The 26028-nt window shown below is 35.8% G+C and overlaps 1 protein-coding gene across 8 annotated transcripts in view; it reads left to right on the top strand.

The window, feature by feature from the left end:
• The window catches only part of LOC118182387 (NAD kinase-like), a 216648-nt gene that overhangs the window by 172869 nt on the left and 17751 nt on the right, over nt 1-26028 (top strand). For all 8 annotated transcript variants that reach the window (XM_035351739.2, XM_035351744.2, XM_035351758.2 and 5 more), the window contains 4 exons: nt 8408-8505; nt 17918-18017; nt 22773-22930; nt 25909-25991. In XM_035351739.2, coding sequence (XP_035207630.1) covers nt 8408-8505; nt 17918-18017; nt 22773-22930; nt 25909-25991 — 439 coding nt within the window. The remainder of the gene's footprint in view (nt 1-8407; nt 8506-17917; nt 18018-22772; nt 22931-25908; nt 25992-26028) is intronic.

Genomic DNA, 26028 nt, shown 5'->3' with positions numbered 1-26028 from the left:
ACCATTGGTAACGAGTTAGGAGATAGATTGGCAAAGGATGCCACTGAAATTCAAATTATTGATTTTGAAGTAAAGACTTCCTTTGACAGTTTGAAATCCTTGTTCAAAATAGAAAGTTTGACTCTATGGCAAGCAAAGTGAAACGATCCAGACTCTAAAGGAAGATTCACATATAATTTTATCTCAACTGTAAGTGAGAGAAGATGCCTAAGTGACAAGTATCTAAACCAAGCTTTAACTAATCATGAACACTTTCCATTTTATTATAATAGGCTTTCTTTCGATTAAAAATTGTGCCTGTCCATGTGGCATGACTAATGTCGATATTGAGCACCTGTTGTTTAGAGGCTCTTCTATGAAAAATATTGTTCTAAGATTTATTCCAGATATTGCTAAATTTAATACTCTAAAGGATCTAAGTAAAAATAAAGTGACTAAATTTAAATTGTGAAATTTCATAAAATATGTATCTGTAAATGAAATGAATTTATATATTTATTGATTGTGTTTAAAATTTTACTGTCTGTTTTCAGAAAAACTAGGATGTTTATGATATTCTGCTATTTTATTTCTTTGTATATGTAAGTAACATATTGTTACAAAATGTACAGGCGCGATAAGATGGTTTCCCCGCAAAGCAGTTTTAGGGTTGCCATAAAATGGCGAGGGCAGGCAGGGTTGCCACATTTGGCATGAAATCGGGCATTTGGCAATAAAATTGGCGATATGCTATAGACGGATGGAGAACCGTCTGGAACGAATTTTTACCGGTTTAGCGCAGAATGTTCTTGAACACAATCCGAAAGCTATATAAACCCTGCTGGTCCGCAGTCAGTTAGTGTCTCAGAGTGTGTCTCGTCGAGAAGACGAGTGTGTGCGCCTCGTCTAGACTGCGAGATAGTTAGTATCGAGTGTGTGTGTCTCATCTAGCGAGTCAGTCCGTGCGGAGTCGATCCTGAGTTGACAGCCGAGTGGGTCGTCGAGTGCACCGAAGGAGTCTGTTAGTGTATCGCGGTTAGTGCAGCGTCGAGAGAGTGTGTTGAGCTCCGGGAACGAGTGAACCGAAGAGTCGGGAGCTGTGCTCATGTGTAGTCGAGTGCATCGCGAGTTGTAGCGTGGAGAGTCTCGAGAGTACGTGGAGTTCCGAGAACGACCAAGCCGAGTCGGGAGCTGTACTCTGCTGCTTTGCGGGAAGCTTGTCTCCACCGTTATCGCCTGACAGTGTAAAGGCTGTGTCGCTGATTGTTCCAGCGTGCTTAGAGTAGATTTTCGACGACTGTAAAAAGTGTTGTTGGAGCTGTCCTGATTAATATTGGCTAAGTAAAGTGTGTTTCGATATTTCGTCGTCGTCGTTACTCACACCAAATCTACGAACCCCGTACGAACGTGAAGAAAGAAAATTACATTACAACTGGTGTCAGAAGAAGAATAACGTAGCAATATTTTTATGCATGTAAGTAACATTTGTTATATTTTACAAAGTATGTAATAATGTGCTTTTGTTGGTGTAGCTGGTAAATCTAACCAGCTCTGTTAACTTTAAGTTCATATTTTAGTTGTTTATTCTATTTAAAGTTATTTCAGGTAGTATGGTGATAGTTCTACTGCTTAATGGGCCTGATTTAGGCCTTGTTTTAGATCTCAACGTTTTTTTAATTAAATAGCTCCACTAAGCCCTGTTAAGCTTCTAATGGCGGTACAGGAAGTTCGACAAGTCATACTATGTAGATGTGTGTCGTGTGACCAAAGGTGCACATATTGAAGGACTGTCATTAACGCGTCAAAAACGGACAGTTGCCTCCGTTTATGCTGAAGCTTTGTTCATATAAAGTGAAACATGGATTTGCTATTAATTTTTAAAACCGCAACATTCATTTTAAAACACCTTGTATTTCGCGTGTTACAGTTCTTTCTAGACTGCGTGCGGGAAAATTGGGTAATAGTTTAACGGATTGTAACTAACGGATTTTTTTCTAGATTCCTCTGATGACGTTTATAAATTCAAAATATTAAAATTAATTAATAAATAAATTATGTAAACTTAACCTGACATTGTCTCAAAGTAAGAATAAAAGTTACGGATATTCTGTCTCCTGGATAATTAGAATTTAACTGCACTTGAGGTGTTATAAATTTCTCCAAGAAATCCTATTCCGAAACAATTGGACCCAGTTTGAGACGGTGTGTTGTTTCTGCATTCACTGTGTTCGGTAAAAAATGCTGAGTGGTTTCATCACATGTTAGAAATGACGGCATTTGCAAGTTTGAACTTCTGACCGTGGCCCGAAATCATGAAGCGTGCAGCACACATAAGTGCGCAAGCTTCCAATAAAATTACAAATACAAGTATACGAATAAAAATAATAAATTTACAAGCTCAATTAATTCCGTATTTCGCTTAATGTAAATTAAAAAATCTGTTGTGTACACCACATGACTTCCTTGTACGGAATATTAAATTATACGCATTTGTTTCTTGCATTTCTTTTAAACTTATTGGATTTAATTAAATCTACTTCGCCGACAGCGCATAAACCACAATAGAATAAAGGTATTCTTTAAAATTCACTCCATTTGTTTAACATAGCGACACTCTGGCACTAGGTTCACTTAACAGTATTATATTTCCTTCATATTATAACTCAGAATGTACAAAATGTATATCATTTAAAGAATTATCTAATCGTTGCCAAATGTTCTTTTCAAATACTATAATAAAGCTAGAACGATGTAAAAAAGAAATTAAGTAAACAAAACAAAAAAGAAACAGTTTTTCACAGACGATTGAAAATTTCTCATTCAATTAATTCAGTTTTCACTTCGCGACAAGACAAAAATACATAAAAGCTCAAAATATCTGTATTAAAAATTACTAATTATCAAAAATTAAATTACTAATTATTAAAAATTAAGTAAATCTTAAACTCTTATTTCCTCGAAAAAATTCCAGAAAGGATTTAGCATGATTTAATTCGCAATAATAAATGAAGGCGTTTTTTTTTTTTTTGTTGTTGCGAAGCTTAGTCTCTCTAGATTGGCAACAAATCTACAATTCTGCTGTTTCAAATGTAAACAAATATGTCCGCCATGTTATTTAAAACTTAACCGCACTTAAACAGATTTTAAATTGTTGATAATTGTACAAATATTGCTTCCAGAATTACGAAAGGCATAAAAACCTTAACTGGAAGATAAGAACAACATAATTCAATCATTTTTAATGCAAAAAATGTACAATTTACAAACATATAAGAGTAAAGAAACTGAGATCACTGAGCCGGGGAACAGAGTGGGTATATATATAAATATATTTATATACATTTGGTGCGGCCAATTGCAACCAAAATACGAGGTGCACATCTACATGTTATAGTAGTCCTATATACAAAATTTCGACGTTCTGAGACTACTCCCTACTAGATTCACATAACAGTATTATATTTCGTTCATATAATAACTCATAATGCACAAAATTTATATCATTTAAAGAACAGAATTATCTAATTGTTGCCACACGTTCTATTCAAATACTATAATAAAGCTAGAATGATGTATAAAAGAAATTAAGCAAACAAAACAAAAAAGAAACAGCTTTTCAGAGACGATTGAGTATTTCTCATTCAATTAATTCACTTCTTACTTCGCGAGAAGGCAAAAATACATAAAAACTCAAAATATCTATATTAAAAATTACGAAGTAAATCTTAAACACTTATTTCCATGAAAAAATTCCAGAAAGGATTAAGCATGATTTAATTGGCAATAATAAATGAAGGCGTTATCTTGTTGTTGCGAAGATAAGTTTCTCTAGATTGGCAACAAATCCACTAGTCTGCTGTTTCAAATGTAAACAATCAATGGCCGCCGTAAAAAAAAAGGCTTAGCAGCACTTGAACAACTTTAAAATTGTTGATAATTCTAAAAATATTGCACACATATTTACTAAAGGCATAAAAACCTTAACCGGAAGATAAAAACAACATAATTCAATCATTTTTAAAGCAACAAATGTACAATTTACAAACATATACGAGGAAAACTGAGATCACTGATCCGGGTAATAGAGTGGATATATATATAAATATATTTATATACGTTTGGTGCGGCCGATTGCAACCAAAATACGAGGTGCACGTCTACAAGTTATAGCAGTCCTATATACAAAATTTCAACGTTCTGAGGCTACTCGTTTTTGAGTTATGCGAGATACGTACGTACGTACATACGTTCGTACAGACGCCACGAAAAATTCTCTTCAGAATTAATTTTAAAGCAGTTTTATAATTTTTTTGGAGGAAACGAGTCTTTTATTCTGTCCTTACGTACAGATATCACGCAAAAACATCGTTAAATTGCATTCGATAGCGGTCAAAATGGATATTTTCGTTGAAATATGCTGCCTGAAACTTTTCGCTATTACAATACTTCCTTTTTACTTCGTACAAGGAAGTAAAATGATCAATGGCTTTATGTTGCTGAGCTAAAATTTACCTCCGAATGTAGATCATATAAGGTTTCTTTAAAGTTTGTTTATTTATTATGGTAATGTTATCATTTGCTCCGCTTCAGCAAGCACAATAGTTTAAGATTTCGTTGTTTTTGTGCATTGCCTTGGATGGCTTTAATTAAGGAAAATACCTTATTTTTGCATTTGACAACACTTATAAAACGTCGTCTTTCGCAAAGCAGGGCTGTGCTTATTACCGAACGGCATTCTTCCTCGTGCAATTATATCGTCGTTTTGTTGGATAGATGTCGAGAACTCGAAATTATGACTTAGAAGCTGTAATAATTGCTTTCCTGTTCTCATACATTACTATGGGGAAAGTTTCAGTAACTCCCAAGTATCCGAATTAATTAGAATCAGAACTCATCTAGGTATTTAAAAATTTGGGATAATTCCCTCTCCACCCGCCTACATTTATTGTGATGGAACTGACGAAATTTTATTTTATTATTTATTGACGCTGCCAGGAAAATGTTACTTTTTTCTCTACGGCAATTTCGTATCCTGAAATAGAATTATTTTTGCATTTTATTTGCTGGAAATTTAAGGTGGTCGTGACGCGCAGACGATATAGTGGTTACGGGAGCTTACTACGGTACCAAAGGGCTCGGATTCGAATCCCCGAGAAGACATGGTTGTTTTTAAATGTATAGTGTTATCAGGACTGGTATTCTTCTTTACTTGCTTTGGAAACATGAACTGTCCTGACTCGGAGCAGGGAGCTTACTCAAGCTATGTTCGATAAATTGTGAAGTAGACAATACAATAAAGTAAATAACAATACAATAAAATAAAATAAACAATACAATACGGAAAATAAACAATACAATACAATACAATAAAGGGTTTCGTATACCCTTCCTGATCACAGGAAGGGTATTTTTTTTATTTTTCTATCTTTACAGAGCTTTCCGGAACTTCGGAATACAGAGACCAACCACTTGTGGTCTGAACGTAAGAATATAAAAATACTAACTAAAACTCTAACTAAACTAACTTTGGATTAATATACAAGTGCCTACTTTAAGATTGGCCGTTAATTAACAAAAAGCCGTATGTAGTACAGAGAGCTGCTAAAACTACGATACGTTTAAAATTATCAAGAGAATTAAACCTCTGGCCTTGAAGGCAACCAGCAAACGAGTAAAACTACTGTGGCCAGCGGCCTGCTTCTAATAACTCCTTCCTCTCTCTTGCTTGGCAAAAAGGCCACAACTTAAGTACTTGGCGTTAGCAAGACAAATTTGCATAAATAAGTTAAAAGCTTTTAATTCTGGCCGGAAGTAGAAAATAAGAAGTGATAGTAAAGATTTAAAATAAAATAAACGTTAGTAAAACTTAGGATCCTTACAGTGTCCGTGTGGCTGGAAATATAAGGTGGTCGTGACGCGCAGACGATATAGTGGTTACGGGAGCCTACTGCGGTACCAAAGGGTTCGGATTCGAATCCCCGAAAAGACTTTTGTTTTTTTTTAAATGTATAATATCCGTGTGGCATGAGGAACGCTCTAAATATGCGGCGAGCCGAAAGTCCTCTCGTGTGGTTTGGTGGAAGGGGAGAGGGGTGGGAGACCCCCGGGCCACCCCTCAAAGTTCTGGTGGAGTCCTCTCCCTTAAAAATTCTGGTGGAAAATAGAAGTCCAGCCTCTCTTTGCAGTCGGCTCTGGCAACCATTCTTCCATGTAATTTGAACAGGACAACAACACAACAACAATAGGGCGGTCATAAAAAATATTTCCCTACATATGAACCTCTAGCTGCCTGTCCGCAAAACCAACCGAAACGAAATTTCAGATATTGTTATCTGAATGTATATGCTCGAGATCGTAATGATTTTAAAGAAGAGAGCTCTCCCGGTTAAAGTTACAGTGAAAAAAAAATTGAAATTTTCGAATGCCAACACCCATTTTTTTCCTGTGCATATTAATTAGCGCATTTAAAAATCATAAGTGGCATTGGAATGATACACGAATTTATATATATATAAAGAAGAACATTGTAAACAACCAGTGACAGCAAAAGAAAGGAGAGATGTCGTCACATTTAATCGGGCGCCAGTGTATGATTCGAAACTCGAACCTTCCGATGCTTGACAGTCGCATTATCATCTGTACCATGAGAACACGAACGAGGAAAACGATTAACTTCTAATAAAATAATTGAAAAATACTGTAGTAAATTTCATTTAGGATGAGATCATATCATAGCAAGTATTTTTACCGACTGCTTAAGACTGCTATTTTAATGTATGATTTTTTTTTTTTTTTTTGCTTCGTGTCTTAAACTTCTATAGAATAAAACTTTTAAGCTCAGCATAGTCGTTTACTTCATTCCAGCATTGAGCTCGTATAGCGAATTTCTCGTATCTAGAAACAAGCTTCCCCATTCAAAATAATGAAAATCCAGTTAATCCGTTCCACCCCCCCCAAAAAAAAATATCAGCATAAAAATCAGTTTTTCTAATAAATGACACTGGTAAATAATATAGCCGTAGTTTAACTTTATGACTTTATGATGGCTTCCGACAAATGATAACTTCCGACATCGATTTTTTTTCCCTGCTTCTCGTTAATCCACAGCAACAATAGCTTATCAGCATCTAGGAGTTTTGGACGGTTCTTAGAAGAAACGGTAACTCTTTTGGCTACATCAAGTTTCTTAATTTCTTTTTGCTTCTTCAGAATAGTACAGATTGTTGATGTCGAAAGGCCGGAAGTCTTCGCCGATTCCGTGACTGTTACACCACGCTCATGTTTATCTATGATTAATTTCAACGGCTATAGCTTCCTTATTCTTCTTTGCAGCACTATCTGAGGCAACAATCTTCTTGGAAGACATCGTCAAACAATTATTTTCAGGTTAAATGTAATAAACAATTGACTCACAAGCGCACAAACACGTACATCAAAGAACACTGAGTGATCTGACGAGGAAATTTCCCCGAGTCGAGCCAAATCGGGAAATGGCCCCACGCATACCAACAGCCTTGCTCGTTGCTCTTTGCTCGATTCAGTTCTCGTATTTAGAGACAAATCTTTCGCTACTTTCCTCGTATCTCGTATATAGACGTGCTAGTATCTCGAGGCTCCACTGCATTAAACTGGAATCTGAATATGCAGATATTCTGTTAGTTTTAGTTTTTTTTTTTTTTTTTGTGCTTTTCTTTGTTTTGATAACTAACTCCACTCTGATTTTTAAAAGTGTTTCAAACGTTAAATTGGCGTGCTAAAATGTAGATCAAGTTGAAATGTTTTGTTTTGTTAGTATTCGTTTTTTAAATATTTTTAACCTTTTGAAGACGGGATGGCCATTATAGTAGCCATAGAGTCCTCTCTTTGAAAAGACGGAGTTGTCCACTTTAGTGGCCATGTCTTTTTTCCCCATTTTCCAGGCTGAAAAGTGGGGTGAAATGTCAAATTTGACGTCCCTAGGGTTTTAACCACGTATCTTGTAGGGTCATTAGGTTAATTGGTTGCAACCAATTAACCTAATGACCCTACAAGATACGTGAAACAAACAAAAGATGAAAAATATGCAACCGCCGGGAATCGAACCACGGACCTGTGAAATACCGGCTCAGTGTGGAGAACCACTACACCACGAAGGCTCGCTAGGGAAGTGCGAGATACACCTTATAACATCTTTCAAAGATCTTCCTTTTGCGACATAGATGCACCACTCTAGGATCCATTAAAGTACACACAAGAATCTTTGTTGCAAATAGGAGGTGATTTCTTAAAGGGGGGAAAGTATTCGTTTCCAGATTCCCCGTTCTTTGGTAGCTTTTACTGCTACCAAAGCCCCGGCCTCAAAAGGTTAACTACTACACTTGTTCTTGTTGTGTTAGAGTGTAATGCGAAGTTTTTAACTTGAAATTTATTTGTTCATTTGTTTCCACAGGTCATGCCGCTCTAACTTTACGTAGCCGGCTGCGGTGCATCATAGTACGACACAGCGAAACCGGGGAAAAAATTAACAAACCCCACGCAAGCTTCCTGGTAAATATTTTGCATGGCATTTTTTGATTTCGGTAATCTTTTGTAATTCATTTTTGACAAATATGTTAATTTATATTCTCTCATTTATAAGTTTTTCTCAGCTTTTATTACAAATATTTCATCTAAATTCACTGGTTATCATAAATTAAGGAAAAATCACAAAAATCACGATTACTGAAAAAGTTACATGTAGAATTTAATGAAACTTACCCACAATGTACAACACATAGTAAGGTATCAAATAACATAAAAAGAAATTACCAGACAAATATGGTATTATAAAAATTAGCACATGTATAAAATGAACAAATCGAAGGTGTCAGTTTGCTATAGGAAAAGTACCTTGAATATGGAATATGATCGCCTTTAGAAGCAATACAGCACATACAGCGATGTGTGATGCTTTCAATTATGCGGTCTATCAGTTCCATAGGAAGCGAGAGCCATTGCTCGTGCAAAGCAGTTGCAAGCCCGACAAGGGTCTGAGGGGCGGATTGAGAGCAGCTAGACGTCTCCCTAAAGCATCCCAAACGTGCTCGATAGGATTCAAGTCCGGGGATCGAGCTGGCCACTCCATTCGCATAATTGTTTCCTGTTGAAGATAATCATCTACGATGCGAGCCCTGTGTGGTCTTGCGTTGTCGTGCTGTAACAGGAAAGCATAACCTATTGCCCCGGCATATGGGCGCACATAAACATCAAGGATGTCATCTCTATAAATCTGAGCATTCACGGTTTCCCTTGGAAAGACATGGAAGTCTGTGCGTCTACCCAAAACAGATGCCACCCCAAACACAGACACTGCGCCTTCCGTATGCATGTCTTTCACGGATGTTTGACGGATGATAACGGGTTCCAGGTTCTCTCCATATCAAATAACGCCTACTATCGCTTTCTAGACTAAACCTGGACTCATCCGTAAAGATAACCGCCCTCCATTGATCAGGCGTCCAGTGGACATGTCGTGCCCACTGAAAACGGTCCCTCTATGGCGTGACGTGAGCGGGATACAAATGGCTGGTCGCCTCGCATACAGCCCACCTTCGTGAAGCCTTCTACGCACAGTTGACGTTGGCACAAACCTTTCGGTGGCTGCAGCAAGGGAGGATCTAAGAAGAGTTGGAGTAGCGGTTCTATTCCTGCGTGCACATAATATCAAATATCGGTCATCGAAGCTCGTCGTAGCAGTTGGCCGTCCTTGGCTGAACCTCCTAGATGCCGAATCTGTGGTTTGAAATTTCCTCCAAAGTCTATGAACCGCAGAAGGACTCACATTTAGCCATCTGGCCACTTCTGTTTGACTTTGTCCTGGCTCTAGTCTCCCAATGGCTCTGCATCGCAGTTCTGCAGGCAAATGATGTCTGGAGGTCATTGTTACGAATTGGCTATCTCAGATTTCTGATGTCACTGTGATAGTGAAATATGTGGGCTTGCTCTCAAACATGGACTTTTATGCTCCTCGCAGATGACGTATTCGGAAAGCAGCGCCACTAATTTGCATATCGCAGTTTTACTCAGCAACTCTTACTTGGTAACATATTCAAATTTTACACGGTTTGGCTTATTTTTGAGGGAGTTATCGATATTTTTGTGATTTTTTTCCCTTAATTTATGATAACCAGTGTTCTAACTCATCTAAAATAACCATAAATAAATAAATTCAAGTGCTGCAGTTGTGCCTACGCATCTGCGATTCAAAGTAGCAAAGAAAATAAATGCCAAGCACCATTTACAGTTATACAACTACACTAGTACTTAAAACATGGTCACATTTAATCGGGCGTTGCGAAAAGTGTCAAAGACAATATATCGTTGTGTGTCCGATGGTGACTTGCTATTCGCGTTGCGAAAGAACTCTACCTCAAAATAAATTTATAAAATGTTATAAATAGTCTCAGCTTATTGCAGAATAATTTTAAAAATTGTATTTGGGTTTTTCATAACGTTTTATGTTGATGTTATTCGTATGATGTTAAACAAATATAGAAACAGAATTGGGATTACTTTATTTCGTAATATGTTGCTTTTTAGAATTTTGTAAATATTATTCTTAGTTTGGTTTTTATGAGCTTTTCCCCAAACCTTAGCTCATGAAACTGGCCTGTTATTCCTGTACGTACGATACTTTCGCTAGGCACTAAAAGTGTCAACTCCTCTGATTTCGGCCGTAATTTAGCATGTAATGAATTGGAAGACATGAAATTTATATTACAGGGGCACAATGCAAAACTTACAGTATTAGGTAAGTGTAGTAAGCGATAAGCGACGGAGGACGTGGGTACTGTCCCTTTACCATTTGGGTTAATCAGTACAGCACCACGTCCACCTTTATCTTACATTTCGTATTACATTATATATTACGATACATGATTTACACATTGCATTATATGCTACATATCAAATTAATGCCTTACCCTAACATTACATTAACTTCACATCAACTTATTACATTAAAATTCTTTTCTAATAAACCCTATATTGGTACATTATAACAGGGTTATCTTGCACAAGATTCGCATTAGACACAGGATACGCATTATATCATTATTAAACACTGGGTACGCATTACATTATATACGGGGAAATTAATGATACATAGGAACATTATACACAATAGGGGGGTTATAAGCACGATACGGGTTAAATTATTCACAGGAAATTTGTTATACACAGATATTGCATTATACTGGATAAATTATACACATGATAGGCTTTATACATTGGATGCATATTGAATTGTCATCTGGACATGCCAATTGTAACCGTTACTCGATACACTGCCTACATCGTTATGCATAATACCATTATACAGTTTGCATTCACATTAACAAGATAGTTTATCAGTACATACTACATATTATATATTGCGATACATGGTTTACACATTACATTATATTCTACACATCAGATTGACAAGACGAAATAACGCCTTACCTTAACATTACATTAACTTCCCAATACTTATTACATTAATTTTTTTTCCTAATATACCGTATACTGGTAACAGATACATTATCATCAGATTGTAATAATGTTGTTTTGCACTGGCTGCGCATTAAACACAGGATGCGAATTAAATTATACACAGGGAAATTAGTGATACGTAGGAAAAACATTATGCACAGAAGGGGGTATATACATGATGCGTGTTAAGTTATACGCAGGGGAATTTGTTATGCACAGGTGAAACATTATGCAGGATAAATAGGAAAGTGTAGTAGCAAAAAAATGAATAGGACGCACACAGTACGAAACGAATAAAAAGGCTTGATTGGAAGAATGGCGTTGGTACAGTAAACTGTGTGGCCTACAGAAGCAACAACAAGCCAAAGGGGGATAAGGGATATGTCCTTCCTTAAGCTTCTGTCGGTATTCAACACCAGATTATCTAACAATTCTTGGGACATGAGTTCAGATTCTTCAAGGAATATTTCTTTCAGTTGTCTGATATTCCCTACACGGTAAGATCGTTCCATAAGGCGTCTCTTTAAACTACCCACACATGTTGGATGGAATTTAAATCAGAGGAGCACGCTGGTCGATCCATTGCGGATGTCTTCACTTTCCAGGAGCTCCACAACAGTATGAGTCTTGTGGGGCAGTGCAATGTTATCCATAAATACAAAATCGGGACCAATGGCACCTCGTAAAAGATGCAAGTAGGGGAGGATATAACTTTATCACAGCAATGATCTCCGGTAAGTAAATCTCTGTCGAAAATGTACAGCTTCGTCCGTCCGTTCATCATCATGCCTCCCCATACAAGCACGCCAGGATCACCCAGACGGTATCTTTCCCTTATGCTAGTGGTATGAAAGTGTGTCCCTATTTCTCTCCGCACCAGCTGGTGGCAAGAATCGTTTTGCACGCTGAAACGACTCTCATCTTAAAGAGAACAGGACTTCATTCAAGAGGTGTCCAGTCTTTGTGTTTCCTACACAAATGTAAATGGTGCCGCAGATAGGCTGCGGTAAACGGTATGCAGCATTCAGGACGGCGGACGAATAGGCCATCTTTATAAAGCTGTCTGCCACAGTAAACCGAAACAACTGTCGTTCGGATACTGTCCGCGACGTCTGAGCATGTTGCCCGCAGTGTTTGGTTTCGAACACTTTTCGCCTGCAGGATATATCGGTCATCAGTCACCGTTATTTTGCTCGGCCGATCACCACCAACTTTTTTTACATCTGTGTCTGTAGCCTCGAATGATTTTCAAGCTCGTCAAACAATACTTTTATCAATTTCAAACTCTTGGAGACAGACGTCAAACTACACCCATTTGAAGCTTACCAATCATACTACCTGAAATCCTGAAATCCGCTGAGTTGGCTTCCGTCCCAGAGTATTACATAATCCATACAGAATTGGTTACCAACTCAGCAGTTTAAGGCCCTTGATGATATTAATTGCACTGTACTTTTTAGGAAGCCGTAGCTCTTACCCATCGTACATAATACATGCATACTTACTAGTACATAATACAAAAATAAAATGTAAAACCAAAAATGTGATGCAATTACAGAATACAAATACATAAAACATTCTTAATACATTCTCGAATAAGTACTAAAACATAACTGAGTTATTAAAACATTATACAAAAGTGATTACATCTTATGCTAAAGTGCAGGATCGCCCACTTATTTGTTTGGCGCTTTTTACAAGAGTAAGAAGAATTGAATTTTGTCAATTTTCTTTGACTTTTTAAGTGAAAATAGGTCGATGTGTACATAGATAAAGTCAAGAGTGTGCGGAATGTCATTTTTGTGCAATTCTGGGATTTTTTTTAAGTGAAAATAGGTCGACGTGTACATGGATACCGTGTGTGTGCAATTCTTAAAAACGCGGGAAGCAGTTTGCGATTCTACACTTTCTCCCAATTTCGCACCTAATCTTCGTCATGATTAAGCATTTTTGTTCCATAAAAGTTCTAGTATAAGCGTTATTCGGCTAGCAGATTGTTGGAAAAAAATGTTGAGTTAAAAAAAAAAAAAAAAAAAAAAAAAAAAACATGCCTTTACTTCGTGAAAACAAAATGGCGTCCAAAACAAAACTAGCAGGTTGCTGTAGCAGGAGGTCACCAAATTTTCGCCAAAAAATCTCCAAGTTACCAAAATGTAAAGATTCACCCTATATTATTACAGAAATGCATTATACAGCATGTACAAATACAATATATTATCAATCTACTTCTTCACGAGTATTTTTACATAGTAATGCATTATACAGCAGGTACATGTACAGTGTTTTATCAATCTACTTCTTAACGAGTATTTTTTTGCATTAAGTAAATACTAAAACCTGTTTCAAGTACTGATACATTACACACATGCAAATTTACCTTACAGTATATAGTATCCAATCTCCTACACTTTACAATATTATTGGACATAATACAAAACAAAAACAAAAACAAAACTTCCAAGTATGTATATAATACAGTACATTATACAAATATGTTGTACCTGTACCATACATAGTTACCAATATTTAATACAATTGCAAGTATATTACAACTGGTACATTTGTGGATAAATGACAGAAGTGCATTAATTACAAATACATTTATGATATTTATTATCCACTTATTGATTAAATACTCATACATTACTAGATAATTGCACCTTACAATATCTAGTACATATTATAATCGCTATTACATTATACAATTACTATGCCCAATATTTCATCTACATATAACTTGAATAGATATGATTCTGATTACATACTAAAATTTTGTTCAGTTACCACTTCTTTTTGACATAAACTGAAACAAAAATACATATTCCATCTTACAAAATTCAGTACATTATACAATTGTAACAAGTCCATTACATTATGCAATTATACAACTGCTAATACTTAAACAGTTATTGTACCTTATAACGCAACCTCGGACTAATGATCTAACTACTAAATAATTACTCTAACTACTAAATAATTACTCTAACTACTAAATAATTACTTTAACTACTAAATAATTACTCTAACTACTAAATAATTACTTATATAATAGCTAAAATGTTAAAAGACCCTTACAAATGCCAATACTAATGTGCAATTTTCAAAAAAATAATTACCAACATATAATACATTATGCAGTGTATTGTACCAGAGTACAATACAAGTCTACTGCCATTGACATGGAGCATTCTAATTTTCTATAATTTTCGTACAATTATAAATGGACTATCTTTCATATTCATTTACAGTATTCCCTTAATGAACTGATTATGCTAAGATTGCTTGCCTATGCTAAGAGTATTTATCTACACACCAGTCAATAATGCTTTTGAGCCGAGTGGTTGCATATTTATTGTATTGGAAGCTTTTGTACCACATGGACTTATTATTATCACACGGCTGTCTGAGTCTCTGACATCTAAGTAGATTGCAGCTAAATGCAAAGAGGTCCGGGCTGCCTTCTTCACCACATTCACAAGAAGATCTCTAATCTTAAAGCGGTAGAGAGAAGAAGGAAAAGGGGCCGTGGCCTGTCAGAAAGGGAGTGGTATAGTAAGGCAGAATATGTCTGTCCAGGGAGACCCTAGGGATGTACTTATATACTCTTCGTCTCGTGGCGCTTCTATTCCATTCGTCTTGCCATAAGTTGAGACATAGTTCGTTGCTTGAGAAAAGAGACCGGTTTCAGAGCCGGTATTTCTGGGAGTGTGATAGAATATGCCGCTTCTTTGGCAATATGGTCAGCCATTTCATTGCCATATATGCCAACATGTGCGAGGATTCAGTGCAGATGAGGTCTATTGCCTGAGTGGAATACTTGTAACAGCAGATGTCTAATATTATTCACTAATGGACTGCGCGAAGCAGCCCCTGCTACTGCAGTTAAACTTGAAGCTGAATCCGTATAGATGTGATAAGATGCCAGACTTATTTTCGACAAATAAATTATGGCTGCTGTAATCGCTAGCAACTCTGCCTGAAAAGCTGAGTCAAAAGTACCCAGTTTCCTTTGCCACTGGTAAGTAACTCTATTGTTTTCGATATAGCAGATGCCACTGCCTGTTCCTTCTAGGGATTTAGAACCGTCTGTATATATACCATCTGCACTATTGAGGTCATTTGGTTTCGTAAGTGAGATGTACTCCTCCAGGCTATTTGCCGCTGGATGGCAGGGATCTTCTGGGCTATAATGTTCATAACCTGAATTGAAGTATTCTTGTCCCCATAGAGTAAATGTCATTCCAAGTCGGGACACCTTTACAGTGCCTCCGTCGGAGATGTGCGATATGCCCTGCAGACCATAAGGAGTTACTGACGCTGGATAGAATTAAGCATACGTCTCATGTGTGATGTGACATGTGTATCCCAGACCGCCGCTCCATATAAGACAATCCCTTCGGCCACAGTCGTGTACCAGATCTTAAGAAGCTTGCATGGGATTACCCATGCAAGCTTCTTAAGATCTGGTCAAGCTTTTTAAGATCTGGTAGTCATTTTCTGGTAGTAGTGAGGTAGTCATTTTCATGCTCTTAGTCAATGCAGTAATTCGTTGTTTCACGGACAATCATTCTACCACGTGTAAAAGCAGCTTGACATTTTCTTGTAGACATACCGCAGGTACAATCTCACTTTCACCTGCAGAAGAATGACTGAAAATTCGCCTTCATATCCTCGCGTTTTGTGTGCTCTGACGTATTCTCTGACGCCATGATGCTGATATTTGGCCACCTTTACGGATATGCATCACCTTTCTACTGCACATCATCTTCGTACGGATATGCATCACCTTTCTGCTGCACATCACCTTCCTACGGATATGCATCACCTTTCTACTGAGTTCTCGTTTCACTGTGCTGATCGCAAAAAGCTCTTACAATTTCATGGTTGTATGTTGGAAAATGAACTTGTTGCTTAAGGCTTAAGCTGTGCACACTAGTGTATAAGCGAAGCGGCAACAGTCCGTAACATAGCGGAAATATAACACTAAACACGCGCAATAGTATCCTTCCAAGTATATGTACGATTGTCTCGGGCCTATGAGAAGTACAAATGGTTACTGCGGAAATTATCTGTACCCTCAAGTTACAAGATAGCCCTGAAACTCCTAGCTCACACCGCAACTAGAAGTCATAAATGTGTTGATAGGGAATATTGGCTATCAATAACCAGACAGTATTTATTTCTGCACCCATATATATATGTGTGTGTGATGTACCAGCTTTTGTCAGGAATAAATAGATTGTTGAAGAAACATAAATGTAGTCGTAGCTTAAATTATTAGACGATAAGTTTAAAAAACAGGATCCATTTATTATTGGTCAGGAGAAATAGCAGTTACAAAATCAGATATCCGGAGTAAATAAAAAAAGAACTACTAATAACATTTTGTATGAAGTTTACTGCATCGTGACATTTAAGAAAAAGCCCCGATATTCTTAAGCGAGTCCTTTTATAGCCTCTGGAAATGCGGAGCTTCCAAGAAATGACATCAGCCTCGTCAGCCAATCCAGTTCGCTTTAAATATTTCCAGAACATTCTATAACAGTACGTGTAGAAAAGGCGGGAAAAACAACTTGACTACGGGGCTCTGGATTTAATTCCACGTACTTTCAAATAAGAGAACGTCGCCATTAAAAATGAAAAGAACATACAGTTAGAATTTTAAGTGTATTCTTGACTATGGAATTTTATTATTAGATATATATATATTTTTAAAAAATTTTTTAGCTGTTTTTTCTAGCAAACATTCTATTCCCATTGTAACACTTTGCTTAGTCTATTCTTAAAATTATATTATTCTAATGTTATTTTGCTAACGGTTATTTTCTAAATATATCCGAATTATATCGTATTTGAGAGAACTGTGTTTTTCATCATAGTCGTGTTTTAAATTTTGGGATTCATTTATGTACTAAAGTTGTCGATTTTAGTATAATGTTGGAACTTAGAATTTTGTTTTTCATATCTGCTCATACATCGTATATAAATTTTGGAACAAATTTTAAAACCGATTTTTTTAAATTTCTTTAAAAGCTTTTATTTATTTCTACTGTTTAAAAAACCAATATTTCTACATCGCCTCTTTGGCTTTGTAGTGAAATTTTTAAGTGAATTTCAAGCAAGATTTTTGATATGAAGGAAACTTTCTTACCGAGGGTGAAAGAATGGAAATTCTAAAACTTTCTACATTAAAAAAGACCAGTAGTTAAGAAAAGCAGAAAATATCTAAAATTATTTAATTATATACGCAATAAGTTATACATATAAGAATGCACATACAAAACATTTACACAAAATAAATGATACATATAAGAATATACATACAAAACATTTACGTAATATTTAATTCTAATAACGAACATGCGTCCATTGTTATTAGAGAAATTGTTACTAAGAATTTTTATTGTGAGTTTATTAAAATAATATAAATATCTCTTTATTAATTCAGGTGCTAAATGAAGTCGTTGTGGATCGGGGTCCTTCTCCCTATCTCTCCAACATCGACCTATACTTAGATGGAAAACACGTGACCACGGTGCAGGGCGATGGTATGAACATTACGTTTCACTCTGTGTGTCATTCAGTTGTAAAATCTGTTTATTTAAAACAAAGGGTTATTTGTTAAAAGCAAAGTACAAGAGCAACTGTAAAGTCAGTACGATTTCTGTGAACAAGGAAGCTTGTTAAATGAGCCATACCTTCGTTTAGTGTCGAGATCAGTTGCTAACAGAATATGCTGACCGTTTCACCATAAATTCTCACATGAGAAGAATGTCTTCAATTTCTTGCACGATGAGTTTTTAAAGCAAAGAGTTTTTGAAAGGAAAGCACAAGACTAACTGTAGAATCATTAAGATTTTTGTAAACAGGAAGCTTGTAAAATAAGCCATACCTTCGCTTAGAATCCAGCTCAGTTGCTAACAGAATGTGATGACCGTTACACCACAAAGAGTTTTTGAAAGGAAAGCGCAGGACCAAGTGTAGAATCATTAAGATTTTTGTAAACAGGAAGCTTGTAAAGTAAGCCATCATTCGCTTAGAATCCAGCTCAGTTGCTAACAGAATGTGCTGACCGTTACACCACAAAGAGTTTTTAAAAGAAAAGCACAAAACTGTAGAATCATTAAGATTTTTGTAAACAGGAAGCTTGTAAAGTAAGCCATACCTTCGCTTAGAAGCCAGCTCAGTTGCTAACAGAATGTGCTGACCGTTACACCACAAAGAGTTTTTAAAAGAAAAGCACAAAACTGTAGAATCATTAAGATTTTTGTAAACAGGAAGCTTGTAAAGTAAGCCATACCTTCGCTTAGAATCCAGCTCAGTTGCTAACAGAATGTGCTGACCGTTACACCACAAAGAGTTTTTTAAAGGAAAGCACAAGACCAACTGTAGAATTATTAAGATTTTTGTAAACAGGAAGCTTGTAAAATAAGCCATACCTTCGCTTAGAATCCAGCTCAGTTGCTAACAGAATGTGATGACCGTTACACCACAAAGAGTTTTTGAAACGAAAGCACAAGACCAACTGTAGAATCATTAAGATTTTTGTAAACAGGAAGCTTGTAAAGTAAGCCATCATTCGCTTAGAATCCAGCTCAGTTGCTAACAGAATGTGCTGACCGTTACACCACAAAGAGGTTTTAAAAGAAAAGCACAAAACTGTAGAATCATTAAGATTTTTGTAAACAGGAAGCTTGTAAAGTAAGCCATGCCTTCGCTTAGAATCCAGCTCAGTTGCTAACAGAATGTGCTGACCGTTACACCACAAAGAGTTTTTAAAAGAAAAGCACAAAACTGTAGAATCATTAAGATTTTTGTAAACAGGAAGCTTGTAAAGTAAGCCATACCTTCGCTTAGAATCCAGCTCAGTTGCTAACAGAATGTGCTGACCGTTACACCACAAAGAGTTTTTTAAAGGAAAGCACAAGACCAACTGTAGAATCATTAAGATTTTTGTAAACAGGAAGCTTGTAAAGTAAGCCATACCTTCGCTTAGAATCCAGCTCAGTTGCTAACAGAATGTGCTGACCGTTACACCACAAAGAGTTTTTTAAAGGAAAGCACAAGACCAACTGTAGAATCATTAAGATTTTTGTAAACAGGAAGCTTGTAATGTAAGCCATCATTCGCTTAGAATCCAGCTCAGTTGCTAACAGAATGTGCTGACCGTTACACCACAAAGAGTTTTTAAAAGAAAAGCACAAAACTGTAGAATCATTAAGATTTTTGTAAACAGGAAGCTTGTAAAGTAAGCCATCATTCGCTTAGAATCCAGCTCAGTTGCTAACAGAATGTGCTGACCGTTACACCACAAAGAGTTTTTAAAAGAAAAGCACAAAACTGTAGAATCATTAAGATTTTTGTAAACAGGAAGCTTGTAAAGTAAGCCATCATTCGCTTAGAATCCAGCTCAGTTGCTAACAGAATGTGCTGACCGTTACACCACAAAGAGTTTTTAAAAGAAAAGCACAAAACTGTAGAATCATTAAGATTTTTGTAAACAGGAAGCTTGTAAAGTAAGCCATACCTTCGCTTAGAATACAGCTCAGTTGCTAACAGGATGTGCTGACCGTTACACCACAAATCCACATGAGAAGAATGTCTTTAATTCCTTGCACAATGAGCATTTCCATACCTTTTACAAGTATTCGAGTGAAATGAAGGAATTTTCATTAATGCTCTTGAGTTTATTTTTTTCTTAATCAGGAGAATGTAGAATAAGATGATTTTCAAGAACAAATTCTAATGATGGTTCAGAACTAACATATATTATGTAAGCAGGAATTCATTCAGTTTGCTAAATTTCAGTTTGGAAATTTTTGATTTAAAATCGATTATTTTTAGTATCCCCTGGATTTTTAGTCGCATATAACCAGGAATATTCTGATAATTAAAACAAGTCTTCAAAAATTACTAAACTGTGAAAGTTTAGCCATTTGTTTAAAACAGTGTCTAAGTTAAGATTTTGATACGCATAATTTACTCCTTTTTTCAATTTTGATTTTTTTTTTGTTCTAAACCTATGAACTTTATGTTTTGTGTAGAAATATTTTCTTCCCTATCCCGAGTCAAGAATAGATATATTGTGAACGTCGTAATAAAATACAGACCCCGTGATTATTTTATTTTTCGATGCATATAAAATATAAATATAAATGCATATAAAAATTATAGTTGTATATGTATATAAAAATTATAGTTGTATATGCATATAAAAAATATAAATGCATATAAAAATTATAGTTGTATAAACGTTATCTAAACGTAAAAATTACGTTACATAAACCTTTTAACAAATAAGCCGTTGTAGGAAACAAAGCTAAATATGTGGAAAGGTGGTGGTTGCGCCATGAATTTTCATGATTATTGTACTAACTTTTAGAGGATATTTTCAGATTCCGCATGTATATTGTTTATCCAAATATTGTCAAAAGTAAATCAGCGAAATTCAAATGTATTTTATAAAAATTTCTATTATAAATGCTAAATTATTTTTTCGTATTTGAACAATTTTGATGCTAATTCCCGTTGTAGTTTAAAAGCAGACTGCAAAGTAATGCTGTGCTAAATTCCAGATTCAAACTTTGGATTTTTCTTAACGTTTTTAGACTTTTGTATCGGGAAAAAAGATAATTTTTCCGATTTATTATGAAGTCGCTTCCATTATTTATCAATACCAAAAGAAAATTTAGACGCGAAAGGCGCTTTTTCGGAATGTTAAAATGTGGTATCCAACGAAGATCATATTTAGAATGTGCAACACATTGGTGTGAGACTCCATGAGATTTCTGTAAAGTATGTATTAAGTAAAATTAATTAAAAGTGTTTTTATTTATTTGTTAATTTAAAAAACAAATTCCAGGTATAAAAATGAAAGAATTTCAGTATGTGCACTATTAACAGAAAGATATACGTCAAAGCGATACTCGGTTTCGGTTCATATCCCTGGTAAGATTGCCTGGCATTTGTAATTGCTCTTCTGATTTTGTCCTCGAAGATAGCCAAGGTTATTGTAAACCTCATTTACCACAAAGCCCTAGAAAAGGAGTCTTAGTGGGGTGTATTTTACCCAACGGATGCCGCTTGCCCTGATGGCAATGTATCATGAGCAATTCGCTTATTTCAACATCATTAAGCAAATCGAGAATATGCTAACTAAAGTATTAGAAAACTATTTCCTAGACCTCCCCCATCCCAAAGTAAATTAGTCGTTGTTTTCAAAACAGAAGAGTAGCACGCTAAAGTGAAACATAAAATTAGCAAAACAATAACCTTGTGTTTGGCGTAGATTTAGTCAAGATCTCAATGGTTTTCAAGGGCAAACAGGTAAGGTCCCTCTTTATCAGAAGCAAAGAAATATGCAACGAAGGAAAAACCATGTTTTATTTATACCCTGCAGGAGCAAAGCGAACGAGAAGGCAGCATAATCTGTAGGCAGAAATAGTAACGCAATTGAAAAATTAAGTTAATAGGATTTTAAAAGAACTTAATTTTTTTTCAATTCCGTTGCTATTTTTGCCGACAGAGGGAGCTACCTTCTCTTTCGTTTAGCTGCCATATACATAGCCCAACAGCTGCCGAGCGGTGAAGTCGCTGAACACCGGTAGCTCGATCCGAGGTTCAAATTTCGCGAACGGGCTGACTGCATGGGCGTTTTTGTGATTCTTCCCATATGTAACGTGTATACAAGCCAGTTTCCCTCATAAAGTCCTCCACAAAGGCATCTCGGTCTTCAGTTAGCCCTAGAGACTTTGCTGTAGTCACATAAACCAAACCAAGATATGGGCTATAATTACCGCCGTTGCACCTGCTTTCCAGTCTTGCGGATTTCCCTGCTCCTGACGAAGAGAGACCTGTGTTTGTTTGCCCCTGAAATCGATTGAGATCTTGACTAAATCTACGCCAAAAATAAGGTTGTTGCTTTGCTAATTTCATAGCCGTTGTTTTACAAAAGCAATGGCTAAAGTCTCATTCAGTGACTGAGTAAGACTTATATCTGTCATTTTTAGGAAGTGTTGAAGCAGGATTGGTTTGCAAAGAAACGCTTACTCATTATTAATAAAGTACTGCAAATAAAATACACATATGTTTCATTGTCCAGCGTGTTTAGAATTGCCGTTTAAAATTAGAAATTAATTTTACGCATCCATTTTTTCTTAATCAGGAGAATGTAGAATAAGATGATTTTCAAGAACAAGTTCTAATGATGGTTCAGAACTAACATATATTATTAAGATATATGCTTTAAGATCTCAAAAAGCAACGACTTAAATCAGTTATAAACGGCTGTCGATGTTTTCCAGGTTTAATCGTCTCTACGCCAACTGGCAGCACAGCATACGCCGTGGCAGCCGGGGCCTCTATGATCCACCCCAGCGTGCCTGCCATCATGATCACTCCTATCTGTCCACATTCCTTGTCCTTCAGGCCCATCGTCGTACCAGCGGGGGTCGAACTAAAGGTAATTTATTCATTTTTATGACGTATTTCATCATTCTTAGTGTGCCAAGAGTAGAAAACGATGAAAACATACTACATTTACTTGCATAATTTCCATTTTTTTCACTGATTTTAGTACAGTCTGTCTGTCATAAGAAAAGCTCTCGCCAGTTAGTCTGCAGCTGTCTGTTGTCGTAGAAACGAGCCTTGACCCATTTTCCGTAGGGGTGTCTTGAAGACGAATAACTCTTTTCCCCTCCGCCAACAGTCGCCGAAAACAAAATAACAATAAAGCAAGCTTTTGTCGCCCCTGTTTGAAAATTACTAGCCTTGTTGCTATAGCGACCACCGCCCGCCAGAGACTGTGGCGGGAGCTACTCTTCTCGTAGACAGACAGTACTCCTTTTTTAGTGGTTTTAGTTCTGTGGGCATTGCTTGTACATTCTAAGCGAGGAATCTGGCTATGCAGAGTTTGGACGGTCTTCATGGGACAGCCTGTATTGCCGAACCGATGCAAAAAAGACACAGATGTAATTACCAACAACGGATACCTGCCTTCAGTCTGTTTAGTCATGTGTGTCTGCGTTAAGAAAGAGTTTTGCACAAAATAAAATTGTGTTAAATCGGCAATCTTTGCTTCTACCATCCTTAGTTCACCGTCACTCTGTCATCAGTTTCTGCATCAGCAGCAGGTAAATCTTGCAAATATTGGGCGAAGGGGAGGCAACCCTAGCCCTTGGATTCTTATTGCAAATCTTCGTCGAAATGCTGACTTCTTTTCTCTTCCTCTTGTCTGAAGGCCGTGCTTAAGTGCCGTACTTAAATATGATAAAACACTCTGTGGAATACAAAGTAATCAAATTTAAAGCTAAGTATAAATAAATGAATGAATATAATCATTCTCATTCTTCTTCACTTTTCGGGACCACATTTTAATCTTAAATCGTATCAAAGAAAATTACATATATAAAATTTTTTTAAAAAATTAAAAAAATTTAAAATAAAAAAAAGGTTTCAGATTTTAAATTGTGTCCAAAGGGACGTTTTTTTAGCATTTTGTGTGTTACCTTTATTTATTAAATATCATGTTCTTCACACATAAACCACAAAATCCAGTTCAAGAGCAATATAAAAAAATAATTTTAAATTGAGCGTAATTCTTTAGAATTTCCGATACACAATCTCACGCACTGGAGATAATTTTTTTTTTTTTTTTTTTTCTGTACAACGTTGTTGCCATTGCTCGCTTTGGAATCCTTGAGTTTGCTAATCAAAAATTCGTTAAAGTTTTAGAAAATATGAAATCAACAATAAAACAAATTCCAAATTTCAAATTTGGGCTTTAAGATGCCCATATTCGTAGTATGATTGCGTCATTCAAAATTCAATAGTTCTAGCTACCGTTGTTTTATCACAATGCGAGAAAAATGCATACATTAATGCAGATTCTTCATTATTTAATTTCTTCAAATATAATACAGGGCGATAATATTTGGTGGCAACAGTTTGAAAAGTTAAGCGGACATCCAGAATGATTCGACTCAAATCGCAAAACGAAAACAATAATCCTTCAGGAACAAAGCTCCTTTGGAGTAATAGTTTTAGAGAAATGAAGCGCTGATAATAAAACAATTTAATATTTTGTTCTGATTTTATTCTAACTATTGTACAATTGTACTTTATTATATAATAATTAAATATTGTTTATAATTAAATTTATGTAACACAGCAAGATGCATTAGTTTTGTATTATGTACTAAACCACTGGCTATCAGGATATGACGCTTGTTGGGGTATAAACGAATATGAAAAGGTTATTTAAATGCTAAACAAAACACTTATGTAATTTCCATATCTATAGGTGAGCGATTACTAAAATTGAACTGGCTTAATTCTGAAATTTATTACTGAAATACTGACATAAATGACTAACAATTTACATTATTTACAATATAGTTGCTACCTACTGATTAATGCTGAAAATACTAAAAATACATAGGCAACAATTTATTTTATACTGAAAATAAATAAGTAACAATATTTAATACTGAAAATAATCCTTTGACCGCAACTAACAATGCTGCTATTTCAAGGTAATTCTGAACGTAGGAAACTAAAGAATAGGATTCTTTTTTGCGAAACTACTGCAAGACAAACTAAATATTCATCTATATTTCTTGAAAATTAATCATAAAATGTAAGAAGAGATTTTTATTTCCGAGTAAGTACGGTTATGAATATTTTGCCATGTAAGGATTATGTTAATTTTATTAACAGTTAAATTTTAAGTTAAAGTTCCTTTCCTGTCAAATTTTTAACTTCAACTACTACTTCCGGCTACTTCTACTTCCGGCCAGAACGTAGTTTTGGATTCTTGCTGAGTATTTAATGAGGAGAAGCGGTATTTAAACCACGAAGTTACTTACTGAGTCAGAGAGAATCAGAGTTTCTGATTTACGCGCGTCTGCCTTTTTGGCCACTCTCTCTCTCAAAGCTGTTATTACGCTCGGCCGTATTCAAGCCCTTGCTAAGCTTCGTAATCAAATAAGTTAAGGGGCAACTCGATTTGAACCTTGATAGCTTCGGCTATACTTCTTTAGTTAATCTTAGTTTTAGTTTAATTCTTAGTCTTTTAAGTTCAAGTCCAAGTGCGGGCTTTGCTTGTACACTCCCAGGCGGAGTTTTGTTAAATCTTATTCAAATAATAAAGAGTTAGTTACCCTTCTATCTTGTTGTTTCTTGTCACCGAACTCAAGCGATTATTCGCTTATCAGTTCTTAGATTCTTCACTTCCAACATTAATTTAGATTTCCAAAGTGAGGAACTCTACAGCCATAAAATGTCTATAACTACGATAGCAAAACTCTAATACTTTTAGTTTAATAAAGGTGCCGTATCAATCACAGGGAAAAAATCTATTGTGAAAAAGCTTTTTAAAACAATTGTTGGTATCTGATTTTAGATACATAAATTCATTAAAGTGCTGTTTTTCTATAACAGATCATGGTATCACCAGATTCTCGGAACCTAGCTTGGGTGTCTTTTGACGGCAGGAATCGACAAGAACTTCGTCACGGTGACAGGTAAGCTTTGACCACTTTATTTTCCGAATTTACATAG

Source organism: Stegodyphus dumicola, chromosome 5, assembly GCF_044657685.1.
Source record: "Stegodyphus dumicola isolate Sdum_Otavi_A_Nest chromosome 5, ASM4465768v1".
Taxonomy (NCBI): Eukaryota; Metazoa; Arthropoda; class Arachnida; order Araneae; family Eresidae; genus Stegodyphus; species Stegodyphus dumicola.
This window is presented reverse-complemented; position numbering and strand designations above follow the sequence as displayed.